General features: G+C 38.7%; 1 protein-coding gene across 2 annotated transcripts in view; it reads left to right on the forward strand.

Moving 5' to 3' along the window:
• The window catches only part of LMBR1 (limb development membrane protein 1), a 67,758-nt gene that overhangs the window by 17,085 nt on the left and 25,483 nt on the right, over positions 1-25,190 (forward strand). Inside the window, exons 4-6 of one of the 2 annotated variants that reach the window (XM_063415829.1) lie at positions 966-1,105; positions 6,883-6,986; positions 24,865-24,991. In XM_063415829.1, coding sequence (XP_063271899.1) covers positions 966-1,105; positions 6,883-6,986; positions 24,865-24,991 — 371 coding nt within the window. The remainder of the gene's footprint in view (positions 1-965; positions 1,106-6,882; positions 6,987-24,864; positions 24,992-25,190) is intronic. The other variant, XM_063415837.1, reaches the window with a different exon arrangement.

Genomic DNA, 25,190 nt, shown 5'->3' on the forward strand with positions numbered 1-25,190 from the left:
GAGTGCTGTAGCACTTTGCTGTAGTTTGTTAGATTTCCCAGTTCTGGCTTAGAATGCTTAAACATCCTTAAATAAAAGAAAAAAATCTCAGAAGCCAACAACAATAACATAAGAATAATGTTAAAGTTAAAATTAGTCACTCATACCTTCCTTTTTAAGTATTGTATAAATGAAAATGGATTTGTAGACTATTTAGGAAAAGTAAGATTTCTGTAAGCAGCTTACAAATGCTTCTATTGTAGGGATGTTCTATTTATTTTGTCATGCAATTTTGAATTGAGAATTATTTCTAATTTTATTATAGCATTAGATTAGTTCTGTAAGAATGTTTTGTTGATCTTATATTTTTTAAGGACAGTTCTTTTTAGTGCCACAAGATGGCATTTTGTATAAGTCGTATTTGAGATCTAAAAAGAATAAGCTTAAATATTTGAAACATTTCTGACAATTTCTGTATATTGACTTTACATCTATGAGATGATAACTTGAATAACTCCTTTGTGGAAAAAAAACCCAATGTTTTTCCAGTTTGGTGTTCAAATATTTATGTGTAATTGTACTGTTTAGTTGTTAGAATGCTGCTCTGCTTTTAAAAATTGTACTAAGAATATAGAAATGGAATATGTGTCTGTGGGAGATTAAAACTGACAGAGGAGACTTGTGAAAAGATATTTAATGAACTCTAGTAGTTTAAATTTTGTATTACAGTGGAATCAAATGCATGCATGTGCCAAGAGAGTAATCATTGTAGTTGGTAGAAACTAATTATTTATAGTGGGTTCTGTAAACTGTTTTAAATTTGCTTTTTGAAAGCCAAATGTTTTGGAAATCCCAGTTTCTCTTGCCCATTTACAACGTAAGAATGTGTTACCTTTAGACACTGATTAACAGGTAGTTTAATTACTTTTTTCCCTGCTGTTCAGAGCATGTTGGTGGTAACAGTGGTGCATTTCTTTAAATTTCAGGCTGTTCTTGAGCACCTTCACTCTAGCAGTTTCAGCTGGTGCAGTCCTGCTTCTACCTTTCTCAATAATCAGCAATGAGATCCTGCTTTCTTTTCCACAAAACTACTATATTCAGTGGTTAAATGGCTCACTAATTCATGGTTAGTACTCAGCATAATGTAATTAAAATGGATGTCTTCATTATACGTGCACAGATACGTTCTTATTTTCAAGCTGATAACTCATTTTCATTTAATATGCTAATTGTTAATGTGCTGATGGCTAGTTGGTTTTGCTGCTGTGTGATGTATCACAAAAGGCTGTCTTAACTGTTCTGTTCTTTTTTTAAGAATTATGCAGACTTGATGGAATTAAACCAAATTCACTGCTTCAAATATTAATGTAAATAAGAGCTACTAGAAGCTAACTTGAAACGTGCTGTTCACACTTATTAATGTTAATGCAAGATTCATATGCCTTTCTCCTTATGATGTTACCTATAAATTTATTCTCAAAATAAAAACATGCTTTAAGATGCTAGCTGTGGGCAGCTTGGACTAGACAGTTTAATTCAGCTGTTAGTGATTTATGTGCAAACAAGGAAAATTGTGGAACATAAGTGTTGTGATAAAGATGTGCAATAAAGCAACTGGTGGAAACAGGACATTCTTTTCTAGGTCTGTCTGCAGAAAGTATGTTCACTATGTGAAACCATTTGTTTAATCTGGTATAAATAATTTACAGGTTAACTGTGGAGTCCTCTTTAGTGTTGTGAAGAGAGAGCAATTTGGCTTTGGAGGATTTTTCTCTGAAAAGTGCATGCTTTTTGCTAAATGTCTAATAATATTCACATGTAGAAAATTCATGAGTTTCCAGATCCCTGACTTGCAAGGATTTTTTTTTTTTTTTTGTAAAGTGAGAAGTGATGTTTGTAGCACATAAAGGAATAGTTCTTCACAGCAGAGATGGTTGAACAATAAAAAAGGTTGTCTGAAGACACTGAGAGATCTTGAAAGTTTTCCAAAAACTCCGATGGCCGAAGCCATGAGCAGCCCTGTGGCACCTGCAGTTTGTGTTTCCGAGGGCAGATAAGAATTCACAGACTCTTTCTAGTTGAGTTACTTTATGGTGTGTTTTGTGACACATCATGGGGAATTGCTAATTTGGTGTCTCTCCTACCTGGGAGGAAAAAACCCAAGCCAAATCAATTTTTCACATGGATTTAGCTGCTCAGACATTTGTATTCTTTACTCCCAAACGTGAGAAAAAAAAAATTATTGGAAGACAGTCCTTCCTTGTGTGTCTGAATTCTCTTTGGAAAAAGGGCAATAAAATCCATAAGAGCCTGAAAATTACATAATAACTGCAGAAATTTTTACTGTCACTTACAGCTTTAGAAAACTTGGCTTAGTAAGAATTCTGCTGGAATAGTTGCTATTAAATAGGAAACCCTTTGAATTTGCCAGTGACCATCTTTTGATGTGTTGATGTTTAAAAACACCACTTTATGGATACACGGTATAAATTACATTTCGTAAGGGTAACAAGGAGGGGAATTGAGCGTCCCTGTGTTTCCAGGTGATGTGTTGATGTTTGAAAATACCACTTTATGGATACACGGTATAAATTACATTTCGTAAGGCTAACAAGGAGGGGAATTGAGCGTCCCTGTGTTTCCAGGTGATGTGTTGATGTTTGAAAATACCACTTTATGGATACACGGTATAAATTACATTTCGTAAGGCTAACAAGGAGGGGAATTGAGCGTCCCTGTGTTTCCAGGTGATGTGTTGATGTTTGAAAATACCACTTTATGGATACACGGTATAAATTACATTTCGTAAGGCTAACAAGGAGGGGAATTGAGCGTCCCTGTGTTTCCAGGTGTGTGTTTAAGGTGCGATCGCGGTGGTTCAGGCGGGTTTTGGGTGCCGGAGCCGCTCCCCGGGCCGGGCGCGCCCCCGCGTGGCGCTGCCCGGGATCGCCGCTCTCGGGCGCTCCCTGCCAGCACCCGAGGTCAGACACGCTCCCGTCCCTGTGATACTCTACACTGTCCTAGTTTAGGACAAATTAGGGGAAAAAAATCTCCAAAGGAGCCCCTTAAAGGAAACAAATCTCCACAACTCCTCCCCCCCGCCCCCGCCCCACCACCGGGTTCGGGAGGAATTTCCTCGGAGGAAAAGTGGAAAAAACTTGTTTATTAAGAAATTACAATAAACACTCCCCAACACAAGAAAAACAGCCCGAGATGACAACAGACGTTTTCACCAGTCCAAGAGAGGCCGAACGGCTTGGGCAGTCGGCTGGGGAGGGTGCCAGAGCTTCTCTTAGATGCAAACTCCGGGGAAGTCCTTTGACGTTCCTGAATCAAAGTCCGAAGCAGGTCCGATGTCTTCAGGGAAGGGGAGGAAGGAAAGAAGGGGAAAAACAAAAACAGAAAAAATGGCAAAAAGCAAGCAAAAAGCAAAAAAAGCAAGAGAGCAAAGCTAGCAAAGAGAGCCTAAAGCTTAGCAGCAAGCAAGCCAGTGCAAGCAGCCGGGGGAGGGGCAGCTATAGACAAAACAAACTGGGAGCACGGGAACAGGAACACACGATTGGGATACAAAGCATGAAAATGTCCTGTCACCCCAGGACACACACAGCCCTCACCTATGGTTTGTGTACTGCTTTGCAGGGGTTGTCAAATCGGAGCACTTGTGTTGCTTTAAAACACTGTATTTTTTCTAGTTTTTTTGATTTACAGCTATAATTTGATGTACTTGAACCTGACACTCAGGGGGTTTATTTCTGTAGATTGTTGCATTACATCTGGCAAGTCAGAAAGCAGGAACTATATGCCTCAAACTTTTGAAATTAGCCAGAAAGGCTAAACCTGGATCCAGTATAAACACTCTTATCTAAATAATACATGCTGAACTAATCCAGAACTAGTTCTGACAGCGATGTTCCCTTGTGCTGGTTTTGAGTACAACCAGCAGGTGGGGGTAAAACGTAATGAAACTGCCATGAATAAGAAAAATGGGAAATTGCTCAGGGTCCAGTCTATTTGCCTAAGACTGAGAAATTTTTATTTTTTATGCTTTATTAACTTGTTTTGTGGGGGATGGTCTTAGATCACTACAAATGCAAAGGAAAAAATCTATTTGACTGCTTAAAGGTTTTCTGTATGTTGATGTCTGCAAGTGTCTTATGCAATTTTATGATGCAGTCAGTATAGTAGAAAGTAATTATTTTCTAGGTCTATTTTAATTGATTTCTGAACTATCAAATTAGGATAAGAAATAGAAAAAGGTCCTTACTTTGAAGAAAGTGCATGTGTCTGTCAGCAGCAGAACAACACTGGCCTTGCCTCCTAACTTTTGTGCATATTGCAGCTCTGTACTTTAATATTCTGTAAATGTGATTCCTTTATGCTACTAATGTGTAAATCTCTGGATTTTAACTTTTTAAAGGTCACCCTGGATGTGCACCAATCTCCCCTCCCTTAAAATGCTCAATGTACTCTGCAGCTCCTAAGCTGTTTTACATTTTAAGATACTCCTGTAACAGAGCTGCTGAAATTAGGACAAACAGGTATTCAGCTTTGCATTAGGTAACTGAATGCACTCTGTCTTCAGTTAGAGAAAACTGCTGAAATAAGACTCCTACTCCCATCAAGTTGTATTTCTGCTCTTCCTCTGGTGTCTTTTTTGGGGGGGAAAGAAAAAGAAGTGCAGACAGAGAGTTAATGTCCCCTTGTAAGGGCTGTTAATGACATTCCTGCTGATGTTGCTATGCCTGAATGTTTCTCGAATGGTAACAGGAGCTTCCTGGCAAAGCACATTCAAAAGGAAAAATCCCCCCCTTTGTTAACTGGAGTTTAGCCACCTTTAGGCAGTGTGTTTTCTTTAGCAAATGAGTGTTATATTTCACGCATCTTCTGGAATTTTCTTGTTTTGTTTTCTGTAGCCTATTTGAGTTTGGTTGCTGGTGTCCTGCTGCTGTCAATTGCTGAAGAAGTTCTCTTGCCGCCTGTCCCCCTGCTCCCCTTTAGCTTTTATTCCTCCTTCAAATTTGAGTGCTGTCATTTAAGGAAAAAAAAAGTATATGGTAGAAGCATTTTTGGCAGGATACAGGCAAAAAATCACTGCTAACTTTTTAACATTTGTATATAATTCAGAAATTTCTCTTGATAATGAATACATTTGCATCCAGTAAATGTTTTTTTCCTTCCCAATTCTGTACAAAATGGCCAGTTTCAAAGAGGAAAAGGAGAAAGCCTGTACATGGGAAGAAGGAAACAAACAAAGCTGTTAGTTCAATTTTTTTTTTTATCATGGGGGAATGTTCTTTTTTGAGTGATATTCAGGTGATAACACAGTCCTCCAGAATTTTGGAAATGTGTGTACTTTGGAGAGGGTGCGGAACAAAACCTCTTTTCCTCTACAGCCTTTTTTTTATTTTAGGATGCTGAACATGTGACAGTAGTTAGACCTGTTAGCTGCTAAATTGCAGATAAGCTTCTGCTTTTATAAAGAAGAAACACTGCATCCTGCACAACTTCTGATAGGATGATTGATGATGGATTCATGTTTAGGCACCCGAAGCTGGCTGTTCAGAAAGTGTTCAGTTTGGAAAGTTTTAATAGACCAGATACCCTAATAGAGATTAGTTATCACTTCAGGTTATTTTCTAAACCCTTTCTCTAAACCTGCAGATGTCACATGTGTCTTACAGATGTTCTTGTTGTAGTCAGTTGTTGATTTTTCACACAGATGGCAGAATGGTTGAGGTTGAGAGGACCTCTGGAAATAACCTGCTCCAAGCAGGGTCAGAGAAGGCTGCTCAAGGCACTCCCCTTTTAGGTTTGAGTGTGTTGAAGGCTGGAGATTACAAAACCCGTGGGCAATCTGCTGCACTGCTTGAGTACAGTGGCAGTGGAAAATGTTTGGGATTTTTAGTTTGTTTGGGTTTTTTCTTTCCTTTTATAAGTAAGTAGATTTTACAGTTTTTCAATTCATGTTCATTGCCTCTCAATTCAGTGGATACTATTGTGAAGATCTGACCCTGTTTCCCTTTCTTCCTCCCTCATCAGATATTTATGTACATTGATAAAATCTGAAGCCCTCCCTTCTCTGCTCTCTGTCCGTTTGTCTGGCTTGTTGGGGTTCCTCAGAGCTGCAGGACACTGCTACTCTCCATTTTGTCTCTTGAGCAGATTTGCTGGGGATGTTCTCTCCCATCACCCAGGTCACTGATGAAGGTGTTTAACCCACCATCAGCCCCCTGAGGTGTCCATGCCACTGGTGACACAGCCTGGGAGCCCAGCAGCTCAGCCAGTGCTCAGTCCCCCTCAGAGTCCACTTGCCTTCCCTCATTAATAAAGCTGTGAGGGGGTTTGTGGGAGATGATGTTGAAAGCTTTATAAAGTTGAAATAAAAATATCTGCTGCTCTCCTCTTGCCTACTGAGCCAGTCATCCCATTGGGAAGGCTGCTGTTACCATGATATCTTCTGATTTGGAGGTGATGATGGCATTTATGTACTGCTCATGTTAAAATCCATGGTTTGCTTGAAAAGCTATGGGAGAAAGGGAGTATACAGAACAGGATTTGGTGACATTCACTGAGAGCTGTAAAATATTTTTGTCCTGAGAACTTCTACAGTGGTTCTCTAAAGAACCTTCAGTGAGATTGTGGAAGTGCTACACCTGAGCTTGCAGTTTGTCTCCCAAAGCTTCAGACATTTGCTGGTGAAAGGTAAGTTGTACCCAGGTTTTGTTTGAAGAGCATTATGCTTATTTTTACAATTATACATATTTTCCAGCAATAACCTGTAAATAACTATATCCATAACCACCCCCTGGCACTTCCACATATATTATATTGTTATATGTAAGGGAAGAAAATGTTATATATTGAACTGTGACACTTACAAGGTAAACTTCTTGTTTGTTGCAGGTTTGTGGAATCTTGCCTCTCTTTTTTCAAATCTGTGTTTGTTTGTGTTGATGCCCTTTGCATTTTTCTTCCTGGAATCAGAAGGATTTGCTGGCTTAAAAAAGGTAGGAAAACACTATTAAATAGAGTAATTGCAGTGTGCATTTCATTTTGAGCCCTTGTTTCTGATGAAACTTAAATTGCAGATTGGGGAGGATTTGGTGCTGGCATATGTGTGCTTATGTGAAGGTGTATACACAGCTGCACATCTGGCACAGGCCAGGTATACAGGGGAAAAAGGACTCCTTAAAAGTCATGTGTGCTGAAATAAAGAAAATTGCCATTTTGTTTTTTTAAAATGAAATGATTCAATCAAGATTTTAATTTTGGAAAGGTGACTCTGTTGGGATGTTAAAAGGAGAGACGGTTCAAGAAATGTACTAGAAATAAAATAACAAGGAAAAGGACAGGTTTCTTTCTAATGGGAAGGGTGATTAAATGACAGATGACCCTTAGAAAACAAACTTGATTTGTGAATTTTAAAATTACAGACATCCCATAAAAGGTTGAAATATGGTCAATATTAACAATAGTATGTTAAAAAAACATGTCTTACAATATTCAACTTTGTTGAATATATTCAGGTTGAGTGGGACAAGTATTTCAGTGAAGCAGGGAATTTGGCAAAGCAATTTTTGAGCAGTAAGTTGGTAATTATTGTATAAATACATGAAGAAATACAGTAAAGATACTATAATGGGAAGCACATCAAAATTCAAATCTAAATATCAGATTAAACTGGAATGACTGTCTGGGGACCAGTTGTAGCACTTTTCCATTCATCTTTATCATCCAAATGCTTACATTTTTATTTTTAATGATACTACACTGAGGGAATTCTGCTCCCTTTGGATGACAATTGTCAGAAAGCAAAAGGTCTTGGAAAGAGATCTTGAAATCTGCAGAATTAAAATAAATTAAAGATGGGTGCAAATGATTATGGGTCATTGAAGCATGGCATGTAATGTAAAGCTACAAGGGGATAATTGTGTTTGGAAGGAAAACATCACTCCTGGTTGCATTGGCAGGAACTGGTGTGGAGGCAGTGAAGTGGCTGTTTTGGTTCTTGGTGGGGTTTTAGGGAAAACTCAATGGAAGTTCTGCATTCAAGTTGTGATTTTTGGGTTCACTTGAGAAAAAACAGAGGACAGCAAAACAAACAAAAACCCGCTTAGGAACTACTGTATGAAGGAAAACTTTAATTCAGAGAGAATAATGTGGAGAGACAGAGACTTTATTCCACAGCAGAAGGTACTGGTGGATGACAGCACAGCAGCTCTGTTAGAAAACACCCGCAGGGCCCGGCCCGGGTGGGGTGTAAATGTTGTCTGGACTCTCCTGGGCTGAGCTGATGCTGCTGCAGCCTCGCTGTGCATTGACCAAACTGCAGAAGCAGCAAGGTCACTTCAGTTTGGGTGACCAAACAAATGCATTCATCTTCCAAGGAGTTTGGTGGTGGGCTGCTGTGTTTCACTCATCCATTTGGCTGGCAAACACTCTCCATTCTTCTTCATTCACTTCAGGTATCTACAGAGCTGAGAGCTTTTAGCAACTCCGTTTGTCCTTCCAGTTTTCATGTGGAGGCCACTCCATTTTCCTTTTGACACTGAAGTATCTAGCCACTGCTAATATTTATCTTTTCTTCTAAAAAATATGTTAACTGATTTCAATGGGATTTGTGTTTCCTTCAATCCAACAAAACCAAAGATTCTCTCCATTAGCATTCTGGATAAGGTACTTCTGCTGGTAGAGTTCTGTTGGTTCCAACAGATGCTTTGTGTGTCCTAGCTACATGAAACTTGCACTTTACATGAAACTTTTAATAGTTAATGTGTATCAATAAATCCCATTCAAGATAGATCAGATCACCATTGCACGTTTATGCTGGAAAGCATTTGTGAGATGAGATGAGATGGATATGATAGAACCACAGTCTTCTGCAGATGCCAGGGAAAAGATGATTGTTTGTGCTTTGGAGTTTGCTTCTTCATGGGAACAGATGACATCAGATTTTAGTAGCAAAACCTACCTATTGGAAGGCAGGAAATTCCATGTTGAATTTTTTTTTTTTTACTTTGAGTTATGGATGTTTTTGGAACATCTCAGAAGCCAAGTGGTATTCTTGGTATGAATACTCCAGACCTTTATGCAATGTCTGTTCTACCTCACTGCTCTGTTTAAACTTATCAAAAATGGATGGAATTGTTTTGCTGGTTTGGAGTGAGCCTTAAAGCTGCTGGTCAAGATTCAGGAACTGTTGGATGCTGTAATACGAACATACCTTGTCTTTGATTACTTTTCTTGGAAAGTAAGTGGCAGATGGCACTTCTGGACTGAGGGGATAGTTAAAATTAAATGTGCTGTTCTTTCCACAGGCTGATGTAGATAAAAGATTCTACTTGTAATAATTGCTGTATATGTTTTAAAGAATTATGTCACATAATTGGGTGATTAGAAACTGGGAAAATTCATGATGTATTAGACTCACTATTACATGTAAAGTTTTCAGTTCTAGCATCTGCAAAGGAAGGGTATTTCCCATCAGTTTTTATTTTCTGTAGATTTTTGTCATGTTTCTTACCTCTTCCCAAGAAGATTTTGAGACCATGATTACTTTGTAGAATTTTGGTATTTGAACAAATTATTTTGTGTAAACTTTTTTAAAAAGTCATGCTTTGTCCTTTATCACATTAAACAAACTGACCAGAGAGATAAAACATTGTTCAAATGCTATTACTGTTCACTGGAAAAATCAGATTTTAGTGATCTCAGTTTAAAGGAACAATTTATACATTTGGCAAAACTTGTAGCATGTAAGAGAAGAATGATCTACTGTAAATGTGAAGACATTCAGTAAAGAGTTTGGCATGGATCTTTAATCTTTCAGTTGGGAGTTGGGAAAGCAGTTGGTTCTAGATACCCAGCTCAGATCAAAATTTGGTAAAAAGACTCTTCCAGTGGAAGCTTTTATGCAGGTCATTTTGTCATTGAATTACCTTCATCATAATGACTAAATAGGTCACTTGGGATATAGGTGTGTGCAGTGAAGATGTCTATTTGAAGGTCTTCATATATTAATTAGTTGTTAGACTTTATTAAAACTTCTGAAAATGCATAAATAAGAGATTCATTCCTGAAATCTAAATTATTTTTTTCATTTTTTTAATGGATGTCTTTGTTCAGATTAAATAGCAACAGTAATTTTAGTCATTGTCATGTATAGGTCTGACTCCTGAAGATTTAGCCATCTGTTTATCACAGACTGCTGTAAAAGTTGCTTTTATGTATTGACTGCAATGTGATTTTTTTTGCAAGCTCTCATATTTCAGCTCATAAATTACTGTTGTGAACTTTGTATAAGTTCTCATTCCATGTTACTGAGTGGTAGCATTGCTCCCTTAACTGTTCTGAACCAGAATGGGTTTGATTAACCATTTTCCAGTTTCCTACAGCCCTTTTCCCTGGCTGCTGATGTACTTTGCAAATGGCCCACAGCCCCTTTCAGACTCACTTGGCTTCCCCAGGGCAGCTCTTTAAAACAACCAAGGGCTTGCAAGTTGTACAGAGGAGAGAAATAGGGCCATGGAGGGATGCAGTGCTGCACTGGAATTCAGACTCATTCTCTGCTAGTTTCTCATGAAATCCACTGTGAATTCAGAAAGGGCATTTTGGGCCTGAGGGGGCTGACCATGCCCTTCTAAAGAGCGTAAATGCTGCTCTTTGCTCTTGTTCATTTCCATTGAATGGCACTTCAACAATTCTGATGTCAGGACAATAATAATAATAATAATAATCCAGCCAATAATGGAGGGTCTAATATACCTGAGTATATATATCTGTGTCTTTGTGTGTCTGCCATGTGTGTATGTATGCACACATACATACATGTGTGCACATGTGAATTGAATCTTTCAAGACTTTGAATTGTAATACATTGCAGTTTAGCCAGTGCTGTTAACTGAGCTGTTGGTGTACCTGATACCACTTCAGGCATTTGCATCAGTATTAAAAACTGTTTTACATCTTTCTCTGTTCTTACTTTCCTTTGTAGATACTGTGCATAAAGTTATGTTTCTTGTTTAGATTAATCTTCTAGTTCTTTGTCACGGATGTGCTCAGACTGTAGTTATGAAACAAAATTGTCAACAGTGTTTCCTAATGTCAGAATTAGCCTCATTCTTTATCATTCTCTCCAAAAAACTCCAAATTGTGCTATTTGCAGTTGAGTAGGTCACAGTGCTGATGTTTCCATGTGTAGTAACAGACTGCACAGAAAATTACATGTGTGCTGCTGTGTGAAGGAGGCAAACATTTTTGAGGAGATAATTGCCATACCTTTTCTTGACCTTTAAAATATGACCTTTCTCTTGATGTAACTTCAATGGAAATTTGTATTTATTTGAAGCTGACAAAGAGAAGAACGTTTTAGAGTAATTTCCATTTAAGAAAGTACAAATAGTGCAATTTACTGCTGTGAGAAACTGGAAAAACTAGGTATTGCAGAATCACAAGTGTAGAGTTTTAAAAAGGCTTTATGAAGTATATTACCTTAATACTGATCTTTGAACTTGTACTCATAGCATAAAGTTTAACATGAGCGACAGCAACATCCTGACCAATTATCCAAATTATCCAGACATCCCAAAATGTTCAGAACACAACACACAGAGTCTGTGGATTAAGAGGTTAACTCCTGGAACATCAAAAGAAGTGCATGATAATAAAAACAAATAGTACAAAAATTTGAGGTAACTTCCTTGCTTAATTAATTAGGTGGACCAGGTGGAAGCGAAGAGGCCAGAGCTGGTGCTCAGAATGTCTATAAAGCTGAGCAACATGACAGCACAATGGAGGAGGAACAAAGATTTTTTTAATATACTTCTATCCTGTGTCACAGTTTGAAATTGTCCTGGTTTATGTCCCTTTTGGCAAACTTACATAAAAGTGACCCTGTACTGTATTTTATGACCAGATGACTTTTTTCCCAGTGGCTAATTTGTATCAGGCCCCCATCTTAAAGAGACACAGAAATGAGTAGGAAGTCCAAGCCGGTTTGTCTCAATGAGCTTTCATTGCATGCTTTCATTATTTTTGCTCGTTTTTGCCACTGATCATCCATAAATTGTTGGAAATGAGTGATTAAGGAAGTGCTGCTTAGTGTTAGTGGCACATGCACATTCTTGGTATGTTTTTTGTGGGTGAGAGGAAATCGCGTACTGCACAAACAAAAAGGAAAACTCCTGCTGGGAACCTTTCAAGGAAATTTAACTTGCGTAATGTTTTGATCTTGGTGTTTATTACAGAAAATAAGAGTAATATTTCACCAGCTATTGTTGTGTCAGCTAGTCTCCCCATCTGCTTGCCTTGCTTTGATGGCTCTTCCCAAATTCTCAGTTTATTTTAATAAAGACACCACTTAAAAATGTAGCAGTTTATTCATATGCTGAAGGCAGGTGAGCGGGGCCAGTGGTCAGAACATTTATTGTGTTGTGCTTGCTACTGTATAAAGATTTGGCTGTTGTGGCTGCAAAGCCCTGTCTGTGTTAGCAGCTGCAGCTTAACCCACACAAGTAAAACACTGGGTGTAGGTTCCTCACAAAATAGTGAAATACAGGGGTTTCTGCTTTTAAAGGCAGATTTCTTCCCTTCATCACTTTTAAAAATATGTTTTGTAAGTATAAGTACTTATTTGGGGAGAGGATGAAAGTTGAAGTTTTGCAAAAGTGCTATTCTTAACAACTTTTAAATGGCTTTTTTTTTTACTGTACTCTCTTGTTAGCTTGCTGAACAACCATAGTGTGTCTTCCATCTCAATATTTTATTTGATCTACTTTATTAATAGAGATTACTTTTCCTAGTCATTGCACTATGAAATAGGACTGAACTAAGCTTAAGTTTCTCGTGTATTGTGTTGCAGTGCATTGTATCTGCAAATTCCAAGTAATTAAACACAGTAATAAATACAAGGAAAAGTGAACCTGCTGCTTTTTTATTTCTTGGTGGGTATGGAAATTCTAATTTCTGTATTTTTCCTGGTAGAAAAATCCATACTCCCAGCTTTGCTGTTTGTACCAGTAGAACTCTGGTACAACTATAGGTGTAGACTACTGTAAAAGACATTTTACAGTGTGTAATGACAATGTAGGAAGTATGTTGAAAGTTAGTTTTGAAACTAGTTTTAGTTTTAGAAACTTTTTCACTTATCTTGAGCAGATTTCCATGGAAAGAAGTTGTTCCTATGTTGCAAAATACTGGCAAATACGTGGCTTGGAAATCTTTTCCGATGTGAAATGATCTCTAATTAAGATCAGGTTTTAAAATTTGCCATGATATTTCTGTAAAATGGATTTGGAGAGTTCAAGAATCTTGAACATTGTTTGCAAACAGCAGTTGGTTGTGCTTTATGCATGCTTCTACCCCTGACTGCAATACCCACAGGCTCACCAAATAGTCTTGAGGTGCCCTGTTAACAGTGGATGTTTATTTGGCATTTAAGCTCATATTTATTTGTCTATAAAATCATTTAGCATGAACTGAGACTTTAGTGCTCTGATCTCTATGAAATGTTTACTAGTATGCAACTGGATTATTGTACATTATGTTACAACCCATTTACTCATTCCATTTGTAGTACCAGAGACAAAAGTTGTTTAATCAGTCGCATCAAAAGCAGCAGTTTGGGTTTGTATTTTTGATATAAACTAACATGTTAAGTTCAGATATGAAGTCCAGTTTTTAAACTGGAGTCCTTTAAAAGGACACCACCTAAAATTTGTTAGAGTTTGTTGTTGTTTAGAAGCAGATCCTGATGATTCTGGGATTTTGATTTGGCAAGTATCTTGATTATGGTTTTTCCTTCTTCTAATTAAAATAAAAATATATTTAGCTGACAGTTGTAGAAACCCATAACAATCTGTAGGATGTAAGGTGCAGAGTTAAAGACTGTATTTAGCTGTAAATCTTGCTTTAAGGATGGTGTCTATCCTGAACCTTTGTGTGGTTGCTGCTTCCACCAAAGTCTCAGAAACAGCTTGTACATGGCTAATTGTAGAATGTGTGTGTAATTTGTAGTGTAGAGGATAGCCCCATCTATTACTACCTATGGAAGAGCTTATAAAAGGGCTGGAAAGGGAAGATGAGAAGGTTTAATATAATTTGTTAGCATTAACATTGACAAGTGTTGCACTAAACTCTGAAATCATGTTAAAATTACAGCTTTACACTACCAAGTCCTTCACTTGCACTTCTGCAGAGGAAAAAATATTCTTACCTTACAGGTGTATATATTAACAAATTAGAGTTTGGTGAGTGTTTGGTCTGCTTTTGTGAATCTGTAACTCGGCTGTAGATGAGTATGAAATGAAAATACCTTTGTAGAAATAATATCTGTTTGCAGTGATGTCTGCTGTCCTTTCGTAGTGACTGTAAGAGCATGAAAATTACTACAGGTAAAAAAGAGGTTGGGAATCTGGTTGTATTATTATATTTTTGTATTTCAAAATCTTGACTTCAAAACACATACTTTTTTTTGGCCTAAATGTCTGTATTTGGACATTTAGGATCAAAGGCTGTGCAGGACAGGTAAATAACATCCATATATTTGTCAGCTTAAGGCCCTACTAGGTTTCACTGAGAGTGAGATAAAAAGAAATTCAAGAATCAGTGCCCAGGAGAGAGAGACTTGCCAGATGAGAAATAATGGCTTAATGTGAGTTTGGTTTTGTAGATATATAAAATATTTTATCCGGTTTTTTAAAGACTTCTTGCTAACTGGGAGGACATTTTATGCAAAAATCTTCATTTTATATTAGCATAAAGAGTTCTGTGGTTTGTTGAATCTAAGTAACAGTTCTGTATCTGAGGAGAGCTGAGGGGGAAATAAGGGAATGTTGGTTGTTGCACACATTGGATCAAGATGTGATGAGATGTGATCTGTGCTCCGTTTCATTGAAGTAGTTAAATGTCAGTTGGTTGCTTCCATAAATTAGATGCTACTTCGTTTAAAGAGGCCTCAGTGTAAGGTACACAAAGGTAGGCTAGCAGGAGATAAGCTGATGGTAAAGTTTATTGGGTACAGCTTTTCTGCACTGGCTGCCTCACTGCCACTTCCTTTTCTGAGCAGGGGTTCAGCCTTTCTGCAGCTGTGTATGGAGCTGAGGTTAGAATTAGTTTTTGTGACCAATTCTGTAATGTAGATAGAAAATCAAAATGTGTCAGGTTAGTTTGTGTTCTTGCAGTGTTTTAATGTGTTTGAGCTATTGAAATTTGTAGAGCAAAAAGATGAATCGAGTGTTAGTAATATTGGGGTAAAAATACTGCACAAAGAAAATGATGTTGTTTTGAAATGTGGTTTTCTGGCTGACTTCTCTAGCATGCTGTGAGAAACTGCATTAGGAGACACATTATGAGTAGGTAGAGGCATCTGTAAAATTACTCAATTTTGGAAGCTAGCACTGCAGCATTAGTTATTCCACCTCACCCCAGCCAGGAATGGGCTGCATTGCTGAACTTTTGTGCTTTCCCCACGCCTACATTGCCCTGAACTTGCACGTTTGTGCAGTATGTAGCGTGTTTATGCCTTGTAGAATTTCCACAGTTTCTGCTAAGAGCCTTATTTAACATGTAGCTGGAAGTCTGCAAATGGAATAACAGGAGAATCATTTTCTCTGCTGCTCTCTTAGTGGATAAATTTAGTTTTTGTTTGTTTGTGTTTTTTAAAGTTTTTTTTACAGTTTTTATTTTGTTTTAGGATAGCCTACAGAGTTCTTCATGAGCAGAAGTGTTAAAACATTTTTAAATGTGTTAAATACTTCTACTGCTTATAAAGTATGCAGATGGTACAGCTACCAATTCTAAGCTTGAATCTCATAGTTTATCACTGATGTAAACTGAAGAACTAGCTTCTAAAATATTTTTTCTTCATAAGACACTTATTTTTAGGCAGAAATAAGTAACTTTTAATTTTTGCTTGGATGGAGCATTCTTAGTGCTCTCTATAGTCCCTTCAGTTTGTGGTAGATGATAGCTGTGTATCTAAAAACTGAGATATATTTATTTATTTTTCTTTCTTTTTCTTTTCTTTTACTTGTCAGTTTATAGTCAAATTCATGTAACAATTTAATTTAAAACTGAACATTTTCCTGGAAATTTTTGCCATCCTTTGGGAAGGATGTGTACATCTTCACATGTGCAAGATTCCTGAAATGGCTGTGATTCAGATCCCCTCCTTAGTCAATGGAAATAGGCCTCTAAGAATGTGGCATATCTGAGTTAGAGGATTCAAGAGGCAATGTGAGCATCTTCCCATCTCAGTGTGTTTGGATTGATTTCAATAAATGGTCAGAAACATGAATTTGATTTGCTGTTAGTTTTATTTGGAGGGTGTGATTTGTTTTATAAAAATGGCTGGTTTATGCACGAGGAATATCTTATTAAGATTTGAATATTTAAATATTTCCACATTAGTCAGTGTCTTCATTTGAGTCTCCATTGACATCAAGTGGTGACGGTTCAGAACAAGCAAAACTTATCTCTATTTTAAGTCTATTTATGTGCTTTTGTTGCTTTATAATAAAATAGAAAAATACTTTATAGATTTACTACAATTGTAGTTTTAATTCAAAGAGAAGAAAATGTCCATAGAAATTTGTATTGATACTGGAAAGGTTTAAAATAATTGTCTTAATCATAGGAAGTCAATAAACCTTTTTCTAATGGGTTTTCATTTATTAAATGAAACTTTACTAGGCAGACACCACTTCTCATTCATTCTCTGAAAGCAGTGGAGTTTTGATACTGGTAACCATGTGGTGTTTAGATCTGTAGTCTGTATCACTTATTTAGTATTACTGGAATTACTTCACATGGATTGCTCTATATTAGGAGTCACTTATTCTGAACTGACAAGGAAGGAGCTTACACATCTGTAGTGAAAATTTGTGAGGCAGACAATTTTATTTACAAAGGAGGGGAGGAGGGAGCACCAAAGACTTTCTCCCATCCCTGTCCATTTTTTTTTGGTAGTTTTTCAAGAGTTTCCCAACTGATTAATAGGAACTTCCATCACTCTGGTGCTTTGATAAGTTCCTAGAAGTGTGCTTTCTTCTTGGGCTTATTCACCCTGTTAGGGCATTAGTAATAGACATGACTTCAGGGGATTTACTTTTGTTTTCTTTACTTGTTTTAGAACTTTAAAAGTGACCTGTGTGCTTGTACATGTCATTTGCGTTTGGTAACTGTCTTCAAGGTTTCATTCTGCCAGAAACACAATCACAAATTCCCAGTCTTTCTTTATACTTAGCATTACTTATCTTAATGATCTGCCAAGCTACAAAGAAGTTGGAAAACATCTATTTATCTTCCCATCAGGCCAGCCTAGCAGGAAAGATTCTTTCTGATCCAAAAGTAAATGATTAGAGGGAGACTCAGAGTCAGAAATCCCACAGCTCCCATGTTGTTGTTGCAGGTGGCATTGGAAAGTCTGGGAAACTTGGTAGGTGGAGGGAGTGGATCATCTGAGAGTGAGCTGGGCTAGTGAATGGAACAACAGAGCAAACCTGAGGGGGAAAGGGTAACACTGGGACAGTTTACTGTGATTTTACTGTGATTATCCTTTCATTTCTCTTCTCCCCAGAAGGTTTGGGTTGGATGTCCACAGATCTGCATCCATCCCTTTTAGGGTGAACTGAAGCAGGGTACTCGTGTGCATCTGACAGCTGTAGGCTGTAATTTATTCCAGTTAGTGTGTGCTTGCATTTTGGCTGCTATTGTCTAGCTTTTCCTCACTTTAAGAAATTGGAATGTATTCTGATACAAAATTTGTGAGGGATAATACTGCTACTGTACTGTTTCTATGTTAAATTTAAAAGATTGATGCCTGATGTGGAAGAGCCATGGGTATGCTCTTTGCTTGAGTAATTTCCATCCATGTATTTGAAACATGCTGCTAGGCAATAAATGAATCCCACCATAACATTCTCACTGGAGTCCATTTTCCATTGGATAATTAAATATAATTAAATAGATCCTAGGGTAAAAAGTGAGAAAGAACTGGTTTTTATCCTGGTCACAAGGAGTCCAGTCTGCAAGGAGTCCATCTTGGTTCTGAGGTTACTTCACTGAGTTATTTGTGTGCAGTGGTGTCAGCAGGAACATTTAGTGGGTATGGACCCCAAATTATGCTGTAACATTGTGGTTTGGATGCTCCTCTGGGACACTGAAGAGGGGAGCATAAGTTTTCTTTGGCAGAGGAGTCACCCCAGTGGCTGTACTGCATCCTGAACAAAGACATCTTTTTCTTGAGCTCTACTAGAGGGACTTCAGTCCTTCACTTCCAGCTTGGCAGGCATACCTCTAATGCTTATTGTTACATGTCTTTTGCCAGTATACAAATAAATAATTTTAGGTTTTTTCCCAACAAATCTTTCATTTTTCTGGATTTCCAGAATTTTCTGGATTTTGTTACTTATCCTGTGTGGCTGTTAAGTTTGATACAGTTCAGTGTTTTGGCTGCCTGCTCTTACTCCATTGACAGCATAGTAACAACTGTGAAAGCATTTGAGAAAAGATACTAACAGAAAAATCAGCTGAAAGTTGCTGGGAATGTTTTATGACTGACTTTTTCATGTTTGTATTGCGTGGAAAATACATATAAACTTCAAAATATACTTGTGATGAAAAGTGCTCATTTTAATCTTAAAATCCCTAAAGGCTGTGAAGATTCTGTGAGGGAAGAGGTGATGTGGGAGAAGACACATTCAATACTGGTTATAGTCTGAAGTATTTGATTCTTGTATGGGCAAGGAAATGTTGGTTTTTTTCCTACTTACTTGACTGATGCCTGAATATACTAGTTTTTGATTAAATTTTCTTAGCTTGCTTCAAGAGGGTTCTGAGTCATTAGCAGCTATGTTTTTAAAATAACTGAGTTTTCCTAAAACTACAGCATCTGTTTTTGACTTAGTAATTTGTGTAGTCTCATGAGGCAATAATCCCTTGACTAAATACCATTATGCTAAATGTACTATGTGTTTAATGTTGCTTGATGCAAAATTGTTCTCCTTTTCTTACTAAAAACTCGTTTGTGGACTGCCTTGAATAAGTCACAGCAAGGATTGCTCCAAGTCTGGTGTCAAACCGTAGAAATGAGTGAACTGCTTGACACTCATCTCTTCACTGATGCTAACAAATAGAAAAAGAGGGGATGTCACATGCTACAAATGTAATTGGGGTTAATATATAACATCCCCAACCTCATACCCAGTGTAATTCTCCCTTTTTTAGTGCCTCCACTTCTCCTGCAGATGTTATCATGTGTGTTTGTTGCCATCAGCCCCTCACTGAACAAATCTTGAGGTTACTAAGGCTCCTTTCTGTCACTGAAAACAATGGGCGTCATGTGTACTTTAAATGTGCCATGATTGCAGAAATGTTTCCCAGGCTTTCCCTGTGGGTCAGGGCACGGTGTAAAAAGTGATGTTTACCTACCTTGCAAGAGGTCAAGATGTCCAAGCAGAACTCTGTTCACATATTCAGCACCATAGAAACTCTGGTTTTGTGTGTAACATGTAATTTTTATTTCGTTGATGATAGGGCGTTTTATTATTTTTTTCTACACAGTTTGTAACCAGATTAAAATGTTGAATTAATAAAAGCCATTCCGTGTCCCGAATTGGTGATGTAGCTCCAAAAATGTCCCTTTTATATAAAATGAATAATATGTTCAGCAAAATCTCTATAGCCAGGTAATGTTCCAACAAAGAAATACTTTTTCTTAAGGTAAGGATAGGGCTGTAGTTCTTTTACTTTACTAGGCATTTTGCCTCTTGCAAAAAGAGATGATAACATACTGAAAGATTTTCTAATTATTCATCAGCATTAAAACAAAAGAACTCTTGGTAAATATTTCTACATGTATGTTAAAATCCATAGAGCATTTGACAGCATTAAAAACTATGCTTAAATTTCTGAATAATAATAATATTTGTGTTTCTCGTCACAGCTGGCAGAGGAAAAAAACAGCAACAAATGGCTCAATTGCTTTCATTTATTTAATAATATTTCCCCAAAAAATAACAAGCTGTGATTTTCTGGCCCAGGGTTGTGCCACTGCTTGGAAGATAACAGTATCTTCCACAGTGTTTTTCCTGAAATATGATGCATGTCTCACCTTAGCCTTGCTAGAGTGGCAGCTGTCAGAGATTTCCTTTTAAACTTCCCAGAGTTTCCCTGCAGCTCTCGGTGGAGAGAGGAGCAGGCAAGAGACTCCTTGCCTGTGCACTGTCCTTGTGAGTGAGGAGAGATCCCTGTGCCAGCTGCTGGTTGTGTGAGAGGCTGAAACCTGGTGGACAACCTGTGTGCAGAGCAAGGTCTGCACTTGTTACTGGTGCCAGATAATTGGCAAAGCATTTTGTGTCGTTACATTTGTATAATTCAAAGTAGTTACAGAATTTTAAATGGAGAAAAAACCCCAAATCTTCTGTCTCCATTATCAAGAAATCTTCCTTTTGCATATTGAAAATCTGTGAGGACCTATCACCACGTTACCTTCTAAAGTAAAACCAGCCTCTAGGTGTTACATGTGAACATACGTACCAGGAAGAGTCTTAATGGCTTCTAAGTGTCATAATAATCATCCCTCAATACAAATGTACTGCAGTGGAGAGGTGGTTTCCTTGGTAATTATGCTGAGTTGCTTGTATGACATCTGTTATCCCTTCAGGACTGTTGTTGCCATTTGGACTTCATTGGGTTTTTCAGATGAAGAATTACCTTTTTTGGCCATGTGCTCTTTTTTAATATCTTTTGGCTATTTGTCATCTGGGATGACTTATCTGTGTTAATCATAATAGAAAAGAAACATGGTAAGATTTTGATGATGCCTTCCAGAGTAGCAATTAAAAATTTGTCAGAACACTTTTAAAATAATTAAAACCTTTCCTGCTAAAATTAGGCTTTTCTGGAAACTTGAACCCTTAGGCCTGGTGCTCCAGGCAGCATAAGTAGCTCAGGATTAAGCTATAAAAACTTCTGAATGTCTTGACAATTGAATTTTAAAGAATTAGAAGTCTGAGTGAGAGTCAGATATCTCTAAGGCTGTACAAACCACAAGATCCTTAGAATGTGTTTGTAGGACAGCTTTTATTTGTAGGCAGGCCTTGAGAGCTTCAAATGCTCTTTTTTTTTTCTACTTCCCCCATTAGTGCAGAGAGAAGATGACAGGTATTATTGGGCTTCTGGCAAGTTGCAGTCTGCTGGGATTGATGTGTTAAATATCTTTCCTTTAATAAAATACTTCACTTGGTTAAGTGCTTATGTTAAAGAGCTAGGTGGATTTTGAAAATATGCTGTGAGTGAAAGTGTAGGTGAGCTGGGGACCTACAAGCTGTGAAACTTTGAAGTTTAAAAAAAGTGGTGGGGGGTTTGGGGTATAATCTGTCAGTTCTTTCCCCCAGTTTTCTTGATAAACAGTTAAATTACTGTTGGATAGTAATTGAAGTTAAGTTTCTATTGGATTACAGCAATTTGCCTCCAAAATTTTTTATCTTTTTTTTTTTTCCATCTTCCACAAGAGACCCCTTTAATGTCTCAGCCTGTAAGATGTCAGGCTTCTGCTTAGGGACAGTAGGGAACCACACAGGGCATTGACTTTCAGGAGTGGCTTTTGCTTTATGGATAACCTGAAACTCAGCTGGAAGAACTTGTAAGGTGTTGGGTGTGTTTTGTGTTCCTGTTCAGCTGTTACCAGAGATGTTATTATGGGCTTGTAGTGCAATGACAGTTGATGTTTTATTCTAGATACCTTCATGGAAAAATACTTTAAAGTGGGGAGCTACTAAAACCAAAATCACTGCTGAGAAAGAGAAGTACTACCTTCCTTCAAACTGTCAGGTGTTCATGCTTCCTAAACACTGAGCCTGAATCCATTTTGGGAACATGTCCCTCTCATTTACTGACATACAGGGAAGTTTAGGTATGAACTGAAGGCCAAAGATCAGACTCTTTCCAATACTTCTGCTTTTCTTTTTAGCTTACATTAGTTTTATATTTTACTCTTTGTGCTCCAGTTCATCTATTTCTCCTTCTTGGTGTGCACAGCCTTCCCTCTTCTCTACATGTCCCTGGAGAATAGGAGTAACCCCTGTGTGTACAGAAGTGAGGATGCTTTCTGAGACCCTTGGTTGTTTTTTTTGGTTTGGTTTTTTGTGTTTTCTTGTGGTGGTGTTTTTTGTTGGTTTTTTTTTTTTTTTTTCCCCTGGTGTCTTCAGGGAGTGTTTGAAGAACCAGCCGTGCTTTATATTGCTTCATCTGTTTCCTTGGATGAAAATGTGTCCTGGTTACAGATTCAAATTTTCTGACCTTTGTGTGGCAAATAGTCTTTCTAGTCGTAGGCTTTGTGTTAGACAAGACTTTTTAAAAAGGAATATATTTTTCCAGCTCTTCCTACTTCCCTTATTTCTTTCCTGCCCCTTTCTCCTTATGCACAGAAATATAACCTGAAGTCACAGCAATACTCTAAGTGTATAGCAGTGAGTGTATGAAAGCCCACCACCTTAATATGCATTTCAATTGTACACTTAGTTTTATAATGTCAAGCTTAATTACATTTTGTGTATTTTGTGACTTTTTTTTTTTTTACTCCTCCAACCTAATCAGGATCCCAGCATTATTTGGCCAATGAAAAGTAAATGTCAAATGAAAATTTGGCTACCTTAAAATAGAAGTGGTCTGGGGGCAGCTTGTCTGACTGAAAATGAATCCAGAGGTTGTCCAGAGAGGTTTTAGAGTCTCCAAGCTTGGAGATACTCAGAAGATTCCTGGACAACCAGCTCTAGATGTGCCTGCTTGAGCAGGGGTGGACCAGGTGACCTCTGGAGGTCCTTGCCAGCCTCAGTCATTCCCTGATTCTTCAGAGGTTTTCTCCATGTGCATGGGGGGAAAATTCTCTACCTTTCATTCCTTTCGAATAGCAGCTATTTGGCAGGTACTCTAATGTATATAGGTATGAACTAATGTGCCTGGAACATTAATGTTTTCATAGGGCACAGTCTTATGGGTGCCTAATTGAGATTAAGTATTTACCTATGTGCTTTAAGTGTCGATATTTCTTTTTTAATCCTGGACCATTACCAAGTATTCATTAGTGTCTATGACAGAATATTTCTTTCTATCACTTCACCAAACTTCTTAAAAATATGATTATTTCACTGTATTTAAATGAGTGTGAATCCTAGTCTGTGTGTATTATAAAAACTTCTCTGGCCTGAGCAGAATGGAGTGAGTTGTCAGTGGTAATCTTGCTGTCCTGCAGAGGAGAGGAACTGGGGTGCTACAGGAGATCAGGGCTCGTGGTTCAGATGCCTGGGGCCCTTGTTCATGCTTGGATGCCATGATTATGTAGAGAGCATTATTTTCAGGGTAAATGTCATATAAAGATTACCCTTAAGTAGCCCCCTAGTTAAGTAGTGAGGGAGGATGTGATAAAAATAGAAAAAATAATAATCAATTTTTCTGCTTTTAACTGTGAAGTAGTCTTTGCAATGAAATATCCCCAAGCTGGGGTGAATCTGTGTGAGAAACAAGTTGGATTTGCTTGTGGAGATGTATACTCACAAACAAAGAAAAATAAAAGTAAAATTGTTATTTAAATATCAGTCTGATGGTTCCTTAATAGCCTGGATGCCTGAAGAAAGCAATCCCAATCACTCCGTTCATCAAAATTAGCTACATTAGTGACACCAGTAAAAAGTAAATCTGATTTTTTTTTGGTGTTATTTGGTGTATATATATTTGCGAGTGTAGCACTGAGCTGTTGGGAGCGTTGTTCCGTGCTCAGACCGGAGCACACGCCGCGCTCCTGCCCTTGCGGAGGAGCGCTGGGAGTCCGAGCCGTGCCCCGAGCCGTGCCCCGAGCGGTGCCCGAGCGGTGCCCCGATCCGTGCCCAAGGTGTGCCCGATCCGTGCCCGGGCTGTGCCCCGAGCGGTGCCCGGGCTGTGCCCCAGCGGTGCCCGGGCTGTGCCCCGAGCGGTGCCCGAGCGGGGTGCCCGGGCTGTGCCCCGATCCGTGCCCAAGGTGTGCCCGAGCGGTGCCCGAGCCGTGCCCCGAGCGGTGCCCGAGCCGTGGCCCGAGCGGTGCCCGAGCCGTGGCCCGAGCGGTGCCCGAGCCGTGCCCCGAGCGGTGCCCCGGGCCGTGCCCCGAGCCGTGCCCCGAGCGGTGCCCCGGGCCGTGCCCCGAGCCGTGCCCCGGGCCGTGCCCCGGGCCGTGCTCGAGCTGTGCCCGAGCCGTGGCCCGAGCCGTGCCCGAGCCGTGCCCGGGCTGTGCCCCAGCGGTGCCCGATCCATGCCCCGAGCCGTGCCCGAGCCGTGCCCGGGCCGTGCCCAGCGGCAGCAGCAGTCCCGCAGCCGAGCGCTGGAGGGCTCCGCAGACTGACGGCTGCCGCGGGCTTTGAAGGGAATTGCTGCATTGTACCTGCGCAGCGTTTAATGCTTGCCGGGCCATTTGGCTATTTGCCATAATTGGCTTTCCATTCCCTTGATTGGAATCATAGATAAAAATTTGCTAATCCACTTTCTTTGCTGAAAGTATTAGAAAAGTAATCCATCTTTTAAAAATGCTCGAACAAAATCGTGTGGTATAAAGAGTACTTTATGGAATAATGAGATTAATGAGAACTGTAAGGCATATGCAATTGAAAACGTTTTTCTATGGGTTTAAGGGGAAAAATGCAATCTGGGCACTGTAAAGCCATAAGTACTTCCTTTTTTTTGTGCACTACCTTTTAAATGTGCATTACAGCTTATGCTTTTGTCTACATGATAAAATGTGAGTATATATTTAGGAAGAAGGATCTGCTATTTATGTGTAATTTTAAAAACGTTTAAAAATACCTGATTGAAACTTCTTGGCTGTGTTTTTTCCCTCCCTCTCCCCTCTTCTGCCCATAGGGCATCAGAGCACGGATTTTGGAAACCCTTGTAATGCTCATTCTTCTTGCACTGCTTATCCTTGGAATCGTATGGGTGGCTTCAGCACTCATAGACAATGATGCTGCCAGTATGGAGTCTTTATATGGTATGGAATGCAAAAGAGCCTTCACTCAGTTTCATTGTAAATGCAGAAATGCAGGTTTCCAGTTAAATGTGCATAGTACATGCTATGCACAAGTTGTGAAGAAGGTGTCTTAATGCAGTCAGCACCATTGTGATGTTAAATTCTGTGACATAAGTAGCCTCTTGGTAATAAGCTAAAGCTGTGCTCAATGTTTTCTTTA

Source organism: Prinia subflava, chromosome 1, assembly GCF_021018805.1.
Source record: "Prinia subflava isolate CZ2003 ecotype Zambia chromosome 1, Cam_Psub_1.2, whole genome shotgun sequence".
NCBI lineage: Eukaryota > Metazoa > Chordata > Aves > Passeriformes > Cisticolidae > Prinia > Prinia subflava.